The sequence below is a fragment of the Polistes dominula genome, unplaced genomic scaffold (assembly GCF_049000335.1).
Source record: "Polistes dominula isolate Pdom_NZ unplaced genomic scaffold, Pdom_raw_medaka contig_19, whole genome shotgun sequence".
Classification (NCBI taxonomy): domain Eukaryota; kingdom Metazoa; phylum Arthropoda; class Insecta; order Hymenoptera; family Vespidae; genus Polistes; species Polistes dominula.
The window spans coordinates 1430194-1445000 of NW_028301058.1; the positions used below are offsets into that span (position 1 = coordinate 1430194).

General features: G+C 25.7%; 3 protein-coding genes across 5 annotated transcripts in view; 1 reads left to right on the forward strand and 2 right to left on the reverse strand.

Annotated features, from left to right (window-relative positions):
• Positions 1–91: 91 nt before the first annotated feature.
• On the reverse strand, positions 92–4174 carry LOC107065857 (putative lipid scramblase CLPTM1). The gene is made up of 6 exons (XM_015319912.2): positions 4008–4174; positions 3052–3636; positions 2842–2959; positions 2553–2753; positions 2326–2463; positions 92–2240 (listed from the first exon to the last, which is right to left on the reverse strand). The coding sequence occupies exons 1-6, from the start codon at positions 4128–4130 to the stop codon at positions 1477–1479; spliced, it is 1929 nt and encodes a 642-aa protein (XP_015175398.1). The 5' UTR covers positions 4131–4174; the 3' UTR covers positions 92–1476.
• A 1049-nt stretch (positions 4175–5223) lies between these two features.
• RpII15 (RNA polymerase II subunit RpII15) lies at positions 5224–6199 on the reverse strand. Its single transcript, XM_015319776.2, has 3 exons — positions 5768–6199; positions 5612–5685; positions 5224–5510 (listed from the first exon to the last, which is right to left on the reverse strand). Exons 1-3 carry the CDS (start codon positions 5894–5896, stop codon positions 5321–5323), a joined length of 393 nt encoding a protein of 130 aa, XP_015175262.1. The 5' UTR covers positions 5897–6199; the 3' UTR covers positions 5224–5320.
• Positions 6200–6735: 536 nt separating this feature from the next.
• Positions 6736–14807, forward strand: part of LOC107065826 (uncharacterized) — a 21608-nt gene continuing 13536 nt past the window's right edge. The window contains exons 1-5 of one of the 3 annotated variants that reach the window (XM_015319859.2): positions 6736–7114; positions 7229–7358; positions 8383–8785; positions 8902–9361; positions 9488–14379. In XM_015319859.2, the coding sequence (XP_015175345.1) occupies positions 8411–8785; positions 8902–9361; positions 9488–9765 (1113 nt within the window). In that variant the 5' untranslated portion in view covers positions 6736–7114; positions 7229–7358; positions 8383–8410 and the 3' untranslated portion in view covers positions 9766–14379. Of the gene's footprint in view, positions 7115–7228; positions 7359–8382; positions 8786–8901; positions 9362–9487; positions 14380–14807 lie in introns of those variants that run through there. The other 2 variants (XM_015319858.2, XM_089175844.1) reach the window with 2 other exon arrangements.

Here is a 14807-nt window from a genome sequence, read left to right on the forward strand (position 1 = left end):
AAATGATTTAATTGAACAATTACAATGAATCATTTTTCTTTTGCAATTATTTAGAAAGGTAATCATAGAAGCAACAAAAAAAAAATAAAAGTACATATCATAGATTTGAATTTATTAAAGACAATTATAATAGAAACTTCTAAGACCGTTCTCAGTGTTTTTAACAAATTTTAATATCAAACACAACACGCTCATTTATCAAATACTGAATGTTTTATATATCATGTGTTTTAAATTTATTAAAGACAATTATAATAGAAACTTTTAAGACCGTTCTCATTGTTTTTAACAAATTTTAATATTCAACACAACACGCTCATTTATCAAATACTGAATGTTTTAGTTCTTTTTTTTTTTTTTTCACAACTATAGTACAATATATTTGTATATAAATGGTTAAGAAATTATTAGTTAAATATATATTCTATTGTAGAAATACATATTTTTTTCTCAAATATGAAGAAGTTATATATTATTATATATATATATATATATATAAGTTTTATTTTCTGTGTGTTTGTTTGTTTATGCACATTACTTGCATGTATCCTTGTGGAGATATGACATTTACAAAATAAAACATCAAATTGTTTTGTTTATTCTTTTCTTAAGTAATAGCCCTAGAAAATAATTGAACCAGTTAATTAGAAAATATATTTATTGTATAAACCCTACACTTCTTACATCTATGTAAAAAGTATTTAATAACACAACACTGATGTATAAATATATTTAAAAAGCAAAAAAACAATAATAATAATAATAATAATAATAATAAAAAATATATTATGCATTATTATAAAGTTGTAAGAAGTGTAGGGGGATATCATAAAAATAATATTATATTGTTATTTAGAAAAAAAACAAAAATATTAGACTATAGAAATAGTCCTGACGAATAATAAGTTAACGATATAAAAATGTTTCCTTTTTTTTCTTTTTTTTTTTTTATTGCAATATAAACTTTTTTCTTTTATATTATGCATAGCTCCACAGTGTACAGATAATTAAAAAGTATCCATTTATTATTTCAACGAGTAAACAAAAAAGAAAGTGTTTTGTTTTGTTTTGTTTTGCTTTTCTTTTTACAAATGTATGAAAATATTGGCCTTATTTTGTTTGAATAAATATACCAAACCGATGTTAAATTTAAATAATAATAATAATAATAAATTTGAATTTTGTTTGAAATTTGCGGATGCATCTGCACAATTTGTCTAAATTTTGAAACTAATTGAATATTATTATTATACCACACAAAAATGTATTTATCCTTTTCTTTTTTTTTTTTTTTGTTTTTTTCATTTAGATACATTAATGTGTGTGTATTATTGTTTGTTGTGTGTGTGTGTTCTTTTTTTGTTTATATATATATACATGGATTACTAGTTAAATTTGTTTGTTTTGTTTTTTGTTTCAATTGATAATTAACTTATATAATATAACATATTTTCGTACTAATAATTAAATCAAGCATTATTTATCTTTTTTACTTAATAATTCATCTTTAGTACGATCCTTGACAGAACGTTGTTTTTTATCTTGAACTAATTGTGCTTCCATTTCACCGGAAAAACCAAATTCGTTAACTCGCGTATGATCAGTCTTATATATCCATCTTTGATATAAAAATATGAAGAAAACAATATCATCCCGGAAGCAACCAATTCTATATAACGTTGGCATTTTAATAACAAATGCAAATATGTCGTCGATAAAAGTATTAAGAAATTTATATGACATCATGCGCCAAGGAAGATGTGCTACACTTTTGAGTTTATAATTAATGAATAATTGCGGTGTCATCATGATAAATCCAAATGTTAATAAAAATCCGTATAACATGTTCAATATCCACGAATACCATCCCTTATGTTCTAAATACATTAAAGAATAAATAGCGTAACCACCTAATAGTGGATAAAGAGCCCATGATAGATATTTAAATGCAAGTCTATCATATTCCTTAGTGGAAGATTCCACGTATGAACCTTTATCGTGAAATGATATTTTTGGAAAGACGTTTAACATTTTCGACTGTCTGTCGACAGTAATATCAACGACTTTGTTAATTTTCCATACTTCGATGCACAAACCTATAGCACAACTAATTCGTACTACTGTATTAGTTTCATTATCTAATACGTATAGTAGAATAACAAGTGATTGAAATACATTGAAAAAGACAGAACGTACTGATAAACCTTCCAAAGATTTACGATTATTCCAAAATTGAATATCTAAAAAATAAATAAAGTCAATATTAATGAAAATCATAATTCAAATATATAATATGTTATAATTTATAAATTGATATTAACTTACCATTTTTAAATGCTAAAAATTCAAATACACTATGTAAAATTGATACAACTATAGTCAATCCAAGTAAATAAATATTCGTTTCTAATAAAGTTTCTTTCAAAGTATCTTGATCAGTGTCATCCTCGTCAGACATGTCACCTAAATAAATGAAACATTTGAAATTGAGATTAGATTTAATGAAGTACATTTAAAATCATGTTTTTTTTATTTTAATTATTATTGCATACCCATAAACGATGTCCATTTGTTTCTCATAGATTGTGCCACATAGATTTGCCATTTGAATAATGAAAGTGGTTGATATACCAATCTGAGTTCTAATTCTTTAACAGTATTGTTTAATGGTTGATAATCACGTTGCATATTCCAAAAATCATTCATGAATATAACTGGTCTATAATATGATTCTCCTGGTAGGAAACTTATATCTACATAACAATAATAATAATATTATTATTAATAAAATTAATTTCATATTAGTGTTTTTAAATGAATTGAAAATGAAATATTACTCACGTTCATCCAAAGGTTGTGGTACTTGTCCAGCCATCCAATTAGTTTGATCAGTTACCAAATTAATTGTTAAATTTGGATGCCAATGAGAAATGTATTCTTGATTCATTATCTCAGCTTTCTATCAAAGATATTAATATTCAAAAGTTAAACATACCATGCTAATAATATTATTTATTATAATGAAATAATATCAATTCTAATTATATTTACTTGTAATTGTTCTTGCGTAGCAGTCGTTTCACCGGTTAACAAATTGTGTTTCTTTTGGTATCGAATTTTTTTAAATTTAACCAACATTTTTTTACCATAAGACATTTGTTCACCAGCAAATGCATTTTTGCCAGCTTTAGGATTAGGTGATTTGCCAGTTTTGGTGACATATACGTGAAGATAAATGGTACCATTATTTAATAATTTATTAGATGGAGTAAAATGTGTACTGAGTGTTCTAGAACCATCATTATCTGTACCACTAAACCAATCACCATAAATCAATCCTTGTTCAAACCATATCAAAGCATTTGGGTCATCAAATTTTTGAAAATCTTCATCTTCTGATAAATAAACGTGCAGATCAAATAATGTCCAATTTTTAAATATATTTATTGCATGTAATTTTGGAACATTATTGCCACTGTTTGTTATCTGTGTATTATCCGTTTGTGGACGTCTAAATAAAGAACTGATGAAATAAATAATCAGTGCTCTAATTATTAATGATTTTGTTATTGCAAAGAAGGATTCTAAATGGGTTGGTTGATATTTCTTTCTTTGTTCATCTACCTCTGCATTAACCTGTAAAAAAAGATACAATTTCAATTACGTTGCTTTTATCTTCACATACTATGTATATGTGACATGTATATACGTGTATATATGTGTGTGTGTGAATATGAAGCAAAAAAAAAAGTAAGATTTCATAACTATTACATTAACATGATCAAATAAATGAAAATTATAATTTAATATTAATGAAATAATATATTTCCTTGTTTAATATAATTTCAAAATTAATGTTACATTTAAAAAAAAAAAAAAAAAAAACAGAAAAAAGAAATAAAAAAATGTTTGTCATTCTAAATAAATTTGTTGATGATGATAAGTGTCTCCTATTGTCAATGGCGTCATCAAAATACAATGATTTATAATACAAGCTGTGAACGTACATCTCTCTCTTCGTTATTCAATTCGGTTGAAACTAAATCACCATTTTGCTGATTATTATCCATTATTTCAGTTACATCTACTTCTGCTTGATCAAATTCCTCGTCATCGATACCACCCACCATCGCAAGCAAACCAGTTTTTAATGAAGATTAGAATCTACTTTCTGTGTGAATCTATGATATAGGCTATACTACTGCTATCTGGTATTAGTTTTTCATACTATGAATATATATATATATATATATATAAAAGTATATGTACATGCATGTATATAGATATATATATATATATACATATATATATATATGTATTTGTATAAAATATGCTGAGTCAAAAATGTCGTCAGTTGTCAAGATAAGTATTATTATTTTAATGGAACATTAATTTTTTTGTATTACATATACATATATGTATAAATGAAAACGTAACAAATTACTAAATAATGCTTTTAGTTCATGTTAGCAAACCATTCACCATGAAATTATTTATTATATATCACTAATATTTCATTCAAATTATTTGCCTCTATTTAACAATCTAATGTTGTTAGACCTGAATTATGCAGAACACTGTTGTTACTAACAATACTTTTATTTCTAATGCAATAAATCATCACAATAATTTATTTATTTTCACACTAATGCTTTTATTTATATTGAAAATATATTTTATAAATATATTATTATAAATATATATATATATTAAAAATATATATATGTTTTTTTCTTTGAATATTTAATAACGTTATTATGCAATATGTTTGTGTTTAAATTAAATTTTGTATTTTTAATTGATATTTGTATTACCAACTGTTTCATTGTTTAAATGTTGGCATCTTTTATAATATTTAGTATTTTATTCTATTGATATTATAATGGTACTACATACTCCATGCTTAAATAATTAATTTCATTCCTTTGTCTCTTATAATTTATAATCTTTTCTGAAACTAACCTCCAAAATCTTTGTCAATTTGAATTATTTAAAGTTTACATTTTATTATTATTTACAATATAATTTTAAATATAGCAATGTAATATTAGAAAATCATGATTTTACAATATTTATTAAACATGTAAAAAAATGTAAAAGATTATATTATACATGGCAAAGTGTAACTTTTATAACATTCTTTGTGAAAGTTACAATTGAAGAAATTAAAGAGAAAGGGGAATTGAGGAAGAAATTGAATAATTAACGTATTATACAGTCATATATTTTTCTTATATATATAAATATATTTTATTTAAGTTTATATACAGTTACATAGTTTTATTTTAAAAAAGATACTTATAATGTTAATTTTTTAAATTTATTCTGTCCACCTATGGGAACAAAGTTGATTTGTACATACATAATACAATCTCATTTCTTCCTCAGCTCTTCTAGTTTGAGCTTGAAAAAATACAGCTTCCCTGTGATTACATTTAGGACACGGATGGTCCTCTGTTCTTGGTAAAGTAGGATCAGATATAACATCAGCCACAATATGTGTCAATTCACTAAAATTATAAACAAAACAAAGAATATATTATTTTATAACAATAAAATCAATTATATATAATAAACCTTTTTTAAAAAATAGAAATAGAATATTACTTACTCAATTTCGTGCATAATTTTGTTTACATATATGCAATTACTATCAGCTAATTGTTTGAAATCACAATTTCTGCACTGAAAATTTAGTAATTTTATTTTGATTTAGTTAATTATTACAATTATATAATTAATTTAAAGACAAGAAAATTATACTAACCGCATACATGAGTACTTTATTTTCTTTATCTTCTTTTGGATATAACATATTATTACATTCCTGACAAAATCTGATTCCTACAAACCCAGGACCATCATCGTGTGTATCATAACCTGTTACTTTTGACATTATTATTAATATTTGATTACACAGTTGGAATAATAATGTTAGATCTTAATAAATTTCTTTTTTTTTATAAAAAACACTTTACACAAAGCACCAATTATTTATTTTTGTATTTTTAATAATATTTATATTATTGTACATATATATTTTTGTGTTCATGAAAAATCGTTGCAAGATTTAAACAATTTGATTACTAGATGGTACGATCACTTCTGTATTTATTTAGTAAGTTTATGTCTGCTTTGTGAGTTTTGTACAGTCTGCTTTTTCATCAATAATTTTTATGCAGTTTATACAAATTTATCACTTTTTTTTTTTTTTTATAACTAATCACAAATAAGCATTTTTAAGTAAGTAAATTAATTTATTATGGTTGAATGCACAAATGTCCAATTAGAATTGACGTTCGTTCTGATTGGTTGAAATATTTTTTTCATTATCACGCTCAATAATAAAATAATCTTTTCGAGATATTTATAAAAATTAATAATTTTATCGTTTGTTATGACTTATAAAAAATATATTACACATTTTGAATAATAATTCGAGTATAATAAAACGTTATTTCGTTATATTGCGTAAATAAAATGTAATATTTTTCATAATTGTTTGACAAGGATTGCTATTGGTAAATTTCAAATTGGTATAATCATGTAAGAAATATTGTTTATATTGTCTCTATAATATTATATTATAACATAACTTGTTATTTTTAATGAATGATTAAAAATAGTATATTATCTTTGACTATGCAAAATGAATAAGAAAGATTTAATACGTTCTTAGTTACAAGTACTTGTTCATAAAATTCTTAAAATTATTTTGATTATTGTTCTGCGCAATGACGTTTGCGCATAGTACGTAGATAAAATTGCATATGGAAAATGAATCATATTACTTGAATTTATCGATCAAATCTAACATATATAAATTGTATCGTGGTATAATGATCATGTTAAATAATAATAACGAAAGAAAATGAAATTAATTGAGATATTATAGCTCATCGAAATTTTAGTAACTATGCAATGGCGGGATTAGTTGATAATAATGTCGTAAGGTGCGCTAGTGTTCCACTAAGCTACCCCCAGTCTTACTACCCCCACCCTTCCGTTTCAGCTCCCCTAGCTAGTGCAAATCTCGACGGATGAATGTTTTCTTAAGGGATTCTTCCCGAAACCGACGCGAAATTATAAGAGGAGTCATCTGAGGCTTAGAATTGTGAGTGAAATATATTTCATTAAAATAAAACGTTTATCGTGGCGATTAGATATTCTTCGATTCATATCACTTTGGTTTCATAAACTAAGAAGAAACGTGATACTTGTGTTCAAGGCGTTCCTGGGGGGTGATGGTACTCACGCCGACAGCGTCTCCCACAAAGATTTCACCATTTTTCAATTAACAAAAAAATTGGCTGCGTCGCACACACACGTCACAAATTCTTCGGTTAACCTGTCGGCTGGTACGCTTTGAACACGTGATTACGATAAATGCCGCGCAAGTAGAGCTTTCATTTCAAAGTTATTTTTATGGGAATTTATATCGTTTATATATAAAGGACTGATTTGTTGTTTTGTTGCATGCTTCAACTAACGTTCCTTATAGATTTTTCTTACTAGTCTTTTCCGGTACGGTTATAATAAATTTCCATTGGTTTGTTAATCGCGTTAAACGTGATTATAAATTCTAATTTGAATAAAGAGTTAGTTGCACATTTTATATAACTTAAGAATAATCTATATCTAAGTGTAGTTTGATATATATTGTTGTTACTACAGTTTCTCATATAATCGACAGCCATATTGTAAATTTTTATAACGATGCTGCCGCGTTTCTCGTTAACCTATTCTTGTTTATGAGTATTCACTTTCTCTCTCATCTTAAAAATAATCTATTTATCATATATTAAAAATAATATTATACGCGAAATATGTTATAAGAAATGTTAATATTTGTTCATATTTTATAATACAATCGATTATGTTAATTTATATGTTTTATTTTATTCATTTTTTTCTATTTCATTTCATTTCATTTCATTTCATTTAAGATAGAGATATGTGTGTTTTATTTTTGTTTTCCTATTACAAAGTACTTTATATATTGAAAAGTGTTTTTTTTTTTGTAATGTGACATTTGTGATGTGTTTTTTTTTTTTTTTTTTTTTAATTCTTATTTAAAGAAACATAAATTCCTTTGTTATAAGCTGTTAACTTTAGATTCATTGATAATAAAATTGTATTGACTTAAGTTACAATTCATGTTTTTTAGTTTTACTACTATCATGTATGTATTTACATACACTTTAAATACATTTAATCATTGGTTATAAATTACATGAATCATATTGTGTTCGATAAGTGAATATATTTTAAATGTACAATTAATTAATCATTAAGGTTTATAAGAAAAGCGTTATAATTTATTAATAATTATTATTTAATATATAGTTTCTGTTTTAATTGATTTATAATTGGCTTTGACAGGCTTCCTTCAAGTTATCATACTACAATCATGGAAAGTGGAAGTAATTTGCCTAGTCCAGGCAATTACCCTGGTGGTAATCGACAACAATTTTGTGTATCATGGAATTCTCATCAGTCGAACATGCACAGTGCTTTTCCAAAGTTATTGAGCTCGGAACAATTCGTCGATGTTACTTTAGCTTGTGATGGTGGTTCTATAAAATGTCATAAAGTGGTATTATCTGCCTGTAGCGATTATTTAGAACGCTTGTTGCTAGAAATTCCGTGTACTCATCCTATTGTTTTTCTGAGAGATATGAGAATGTGGGAACTTCAAGCACTGGTTGAATTTATGTATCGTGGTGAAGTATACGTTGAACAACAACAGCTTGCTAAATTGATGCAAGCTGCAGAAGTTTTACAGGTATGGGGAATAAATAATATCATATGGAATTATATTTAAGATAATAAATGAGAAGAAATGAAGTTAAGTTTAACAAACACACATCACAAACAAACAAAAACATTGTTAATTATCAGGTTCGTGGCTTATCCACTCAGGGAAGTGATAGCTCTTCAATTGAGAGTAACTCACAACAAGATTCTAATCCACCAGCCACTCCATCAACGCCAACTCAACCGGATATATCTCAATACAAACCAGAAGACGTTCCATCTAACGACGAAGGAAGCTCAAGCTTTATGGAGCCTACCTCAGTTCCTGGATCTAGTACAGGAAATGTTACATCTCAAGATAATAATACTCCAACTTCTCAAAATCCAAATTCATCTAATTTTATGGAACACAGTGAAGCATTACAGCATTTGGAAAAAGCCCTTAGCGCTTGCGAAGCTACTCTTACGGAAACTCAGGGGATGGTTAAAATGGAACCAGACGAACAATTTTCTCAACAACAAGATGTCAAACCTTATTCCATCACTATGGTACGAAATAGTAGTAACTGCAGCAATCCCAGCAGTCCGTATCCTGCTATAGAAGGTAACAAAGAAGTATCGATTAAAAGATTTCATCATACAAATATCTTTTATATTCTTTATATATATATATATATATATATATTAATAATAATAATAATAATATTATTATTATTCATTGATCTTCTAGGCTATCAAAGACGACAAAGGCGTTCTGAAGAAGAACTCAAACAAGCTTCTGACATGGTTGCACGTGGCATGACATTTCAAGTTGCATCTGAGAAATACAATATACCAATCAGTACGATTCGTTTCTATATGGTTAGGAAGGGGATTTTACAAAGGCGAAAACGTGGACGTGGTTCAAGCAATCTTGGAGTTAACAGTCAACCTGAAAGTCCTGCAAGCCCACCATATCATATGATAAACTACCGTTTACCAGACAGCCTAAATTCCAGCCTACCGTAGTGCTATACCAAAAGTAGTGAGTTTTTAGATTTCAGTTGAATCGAACAAATTATTTGTCGCTAAAGTCAGAGCTGTTCTGGACCCTCTGGATCAACATCCTCCTCTTTCCTTTTAAAACTCATTATGAGTTGTTTTTTTTTGTTTTTGTTTTCCTCTTTATCCCTTTATACATTATTTTACAATATCTAAGAATGTTAAGTATAAACGCGTTTATGCAGACGTTAATAATAACAGGTATATATATATATATCTACTGCTGCATAAAAAAAAAAAAAGAAAGAAAAAAAAACAACAACAGAAACTCGTGCATTTATTTTAAATTTTTTCATAAGATAATAATTATTAAAACAATTTTTTAAAACGCATGCACTGTATATATGTATTTATATACGTATATATATGTATGTCTACTTAAATGTGTATATATATATATATGTATATATTTATGTATATATAGAAATGTAATACTACTACTACTACTACTATTACTACTACTACTACTACTACGTATGTGTATCATATATATTTATAAATAATAGGGGTTTTCTGAACAGCTCTATTTTCCATGTATATATAAATTCCATATGTGAACGTTCGGACACAGCATTAAGCTAAGCAAGTATTTTTCTCCATATAAGAATACAAAAGTTCTTCTTCAATAGCAATGTGCACGAGATGAACTCAGTGTTTTCCAAAAGACTGATCGCATCCGGTTATTTTTCAGTACAAAGCATCATAAAAACATAGTTTTTTCTTGCGCAAATTTTAGGATCATAATTTTAGGTGACCATCTATCTCACATTAAATGTTTGTCTCTCTCACACACATACATACACACATGCATACACACGTACATACATATATACATACATTTGTTAAGTATAAAGGAGAACATCATTTATATATATTTTTAAATCGAGCATATTTGCATACACACACACACACACACACACACTATAATAAGGATGCAAGGATGCAGTTATCAGAGATCGAATATGTTTTTGAATCATAAAATATTAAATAATAATAATAATATTAATTGCTAATAAATTTTTTTTCACTTATATCTCATATATATATATATATATATATAGAGTTATATTATAGAATATATTTGTTTTTGCCCTCGCGCCATTTTCCTTTTATTTCAAATATATATATATATATATATATATATGTATATGTATATGGTACCTATTGAATGCAATTAACATATGTTCGCAAGTATATGTATATGTATGTATATATATATAGTATCATAGATCATATCTATATGTATAGATACATATACAAAGAGACACGTACACGCGAGCGCGTGCGCACACATACGATATGGTAAAATATAGTTTTGACAACACAACACCATTATCCTCTTGTGCTGTGGTCGAACATAATTCTTCATATGGTTCCTTTCGGGCCGTGTTCCGTTCTTCTACTTAGTGACCAATATGGCCTGCAAATGTGGATAGGATATTAAAAAAAAAAAAAAAAAAAAAAAAAAAAAAAAAAAAACAGAAAGAAATTGATTTCATTTCTAAGTGCTACTTAATATTATCATCATTTTTAAACAGGCATCAATTATGAATATATATATATATATATAATAATAATAATAATGAAAAAACAAAACAAAAAGCAAGAGAGAGAAAAGAAAAGAAAAGAAAAGAATAATCTTGACTAAAGTTCGGATATATAATATCACAAGTGAATATAATATTTTTTTAATGACTTCAAGACGTTTTTGATACAATCAGTTTGTAGTATAAGTTATTTTTTATTACAATTATATTTATATAATTCAGCAATATGCATATTATTATCTTTAAGTCATTATAATATTGGCATCTGTAAGCCATACTTATTATACATATGTATATGTATATATAAACGTACACATATATATATATATATATATATATATTCAAATATAATATATGTGTATGTATATAAGTATATATATATGTATAATATATACAGAGAAAACACATCATGTATATGTATATATGTCGAATTTTGTCTCATTGTGTCTATGATTATGTTTGAATAATTTATAATAATAACAACAACAACAACAACAACACGATAATGATAATAATTATAATTATAATTATAATAATAAGAATTATTAATGATATATCGATAATAATGATAGTAGAGTTAATTATAATGAAAGAATAATTAAACAACAACAACAACAACAAAAAAAGCTAGCTTTTCTTCACTTTTGTTGGGCACAATAATAACAACAAGGAAAAAAAAAAGAAAAGAGAAAAGGAACAAAAAAAGAAGAAAAAAAAAACTCTTATGATCTGTGGTAATAATAATAATAATAATAATAATTATAATAATAATGATGATGATGATGATGATGATGTTGGATGTACAAAGATCGTAAAGTTGTTTTTTTCCTTTTTTTTTTCCTTTTTTCTTTTTAATCCATAAGTCACTATGTTCAAGACTGGTAACACGTGGCGCATATTTATTATTAATTAATAATTATAATAATAATAATAATCATCTGATGAAAAAAAAAGAAAAAAAAAATCGTAGAGAACATTGCAGCAGCTCTTATAATCAATTATACAAATATTTTTGTAGACATCTTTATCAAGGAAAGTTTCTTCTTTCTGCCTGTATTTTACATAAATCTTTGATGATCATCTAATTATAACAATAAGATTATAACAAAAACAACAACAACAACCAACAACCAACCGGTAATTTGTTCAAAGTTTTACCATTTAACTTTGTTAAAAGAAAAGAAAAAAAAAATAAGAAAAAACAAACAAACAAAACAAACAAACAAACATCACAGGACATGAGAGATCATGACATAAAAATAAAAGTAGTAGTTATAAATAATAATAATAATGCTTTTTACATGCTAGAGTGTACAAATAATAATAATAATAATTTAAAAAAAAAAAAAAGAAAAAAAAGAAAAAAAAAAGGTAAAACAATGTTTGTAATCGTCGATGATAAGTTAAAACCACCAGTTTTTTCATAAAAGTGATGATTGTGTCTCTGTCTCTCCTCGTATAATTAATTAATTAATTAATTAATTAATTAATTAATTAATCATCACTTTTTTTTAAATACTGGTTTTGCCTTGTCAAAAGAAGAAAAGAAAATAATGAATGAAAATGAAAATGAACATTTGTTTGATTGTATTATTAACACAACACAACAGCTCGAAAAAAAAAATAATAATAATGGCGCATATATATGACGCAATCTCGTACAGTGTGTATTGCCTTTGTTAAATAGCATTTTGGGATAAAAGCCATATTTTTCCATGCGATGCAATAATTCAGCAAATTATTAAATAACAATAAATGATAAAAAGTAAAAAGTAAAAATAAACAGCCTAAAATAGGAAAGAGTGCCAGATACATAAAACAAAATAAATGGACATAAACAATAAGAGAGAAAAGATGATGATGATGAGGTAGATGATGATGATGATGATAATGATGATAATGATGATAATGATGATGATGATGATGATGCCATGCTTAAAAAAAAGAAAATTAATCACCACTTAATACGACATAGTTGCCTGCTTTTCTCCTGCTTTTTTATAATAGAGAATAATCGTTTTACTACCTTTTTTGTATATCAGGCAACATGGAGGTAAGGAGGAGGAGGAGGAGGAGGAGGAGGAGAAGGAATGTATACAAAATACATTTTAATAAAAAAGTAGCCTAACCGAGATATTTAAAAAAAACAAAAAAAAAAAACAAAAAGAACTAAGAACAAGAAAAATGAAATCATTGATAAAATGCCTTAATTAATATACATACACAATGTCGTTTTGTTTAAGTAATAATTATCATATAATCAAAGTATTAGAAATATTATAGCCGATTTTTGAATTTAATTTTTCATTTTTATCGACCGATTTAGCAAATATATTAGTGTTGTAAGATAATATACAGTATAGAATATTATATTTACGAAAAATTTTCATGATAATGATGATGATGATGATGATAATGATGATAATGATAATGATTGATCCAACGTTACACAAAGTTAGATTTGCTGCTGCGCTGATGATGTGTGAAATGTGTGTTGACAAAACAAAAACAAAAAGGGGGGGGGAAATAAAAAGTAATGATTAAAAGAGAGAGAGAGAGAGAGAGAGTACGGTGACATTGATACAGATTGAAAAGAAAAGAAAAGAAAAGAAAAGTAAGAAACAGAATTTTGCAAATATTGCCTGTTATAGCGTCCAAACGGTTGAAGTTAAAATAATAACTTCTTCGTATGTAGCATTCTTTCCAATATACCTATATCGTATAAATCATTATTCTAAGAAGTTCCAGTTGACAAAGGTTTTATACAAATCTATTTAAACCAGTATTGCAAACCAATGAATGAAGAATAATAAGAATTAGTTTTCTAAATAACACAGTAAATAATAACGTCGTTTTACGTGAATTTAGTACAGTGCTTTAAGTCAGTCAAATGCTCAGCGTATTCTAACAAAATATTTTTAGTGAAAAATCCGTGTCATACTCACATTGTATTATAAATAACGTTCTTATAAAGTGTGTAACTAAAAAGAAAATGAAAATGAAAATGAAAATGAAAAAAAAAAAAAAGAAATAATCAACAACAATCAAAGAAAAGATGCGTGAACGATACTTAATAATTAATTAATTAATTGATTAATTAATTAATTAATTAATTAATCAATCATAGCCACTTTTAAGATTTAAAAAATAGGTAGCCATTTTGAGGCAAATTATATTATATTATATTATATTATATTATATTATATTATATTATATTATATTATATTATATTATATATATATATATATATATATATATATATATATATATATTATTATTATTATTATTATTATTATTATTATTATTGTTTAGTTTATCGCATCCATATTTGGTCTACATTTTATAGTGGTATTATTATTTTGTAGGATAGATTTTTACATTTAGAAATCAATGAATCAATGAATGAATGAATCAATCAATCAATCAATCAATTTACCTCTTCCTCTTCCTTCTTCCTTCTTT

Coding starts and splice junctions, on each gene's coding strand:
- LOC107065857 (XM_015319912.2), bottom strand. CDS start 4,130: ATGGTGGGTGGTATCGATGACGAGGAATTTGATCAAGCAGAAGTAGAT. Junction 2,960..3,051: donor CTACGCAAGAACAATTACAA/GTAAATATAATT, acceptor TATCTTTGATAG/AAAGCTGAGATAATGAATCA. Junction 2,754..2,841: donor ACCACAACCTTTGGATGAAC/GTGAGTAATATT, acceptor ATTGTTATGTAG/ATATAAGTTTCCTACCAGGA.
- RpII15 (XM_015319776.2), bottom strand. CDS start 5,896: ATGTCAAAAGTAACAGGTTATGATACACACGATGATGGTCCTGGGTTT. Junction 5,686..5,767: donor ATAAAGTACTCATGTATGCG/GTTAGTATAATT, acceptor CTAAATTTTCAG/TGCAGAAATTGTGATTTCAA. Junction 5,511..5,611: donor AAAATTATGCACGAAATTGA/GTAAGTAATATT, acceptor TTATAATTTTAG/TGAATTGACACATATTGTGG.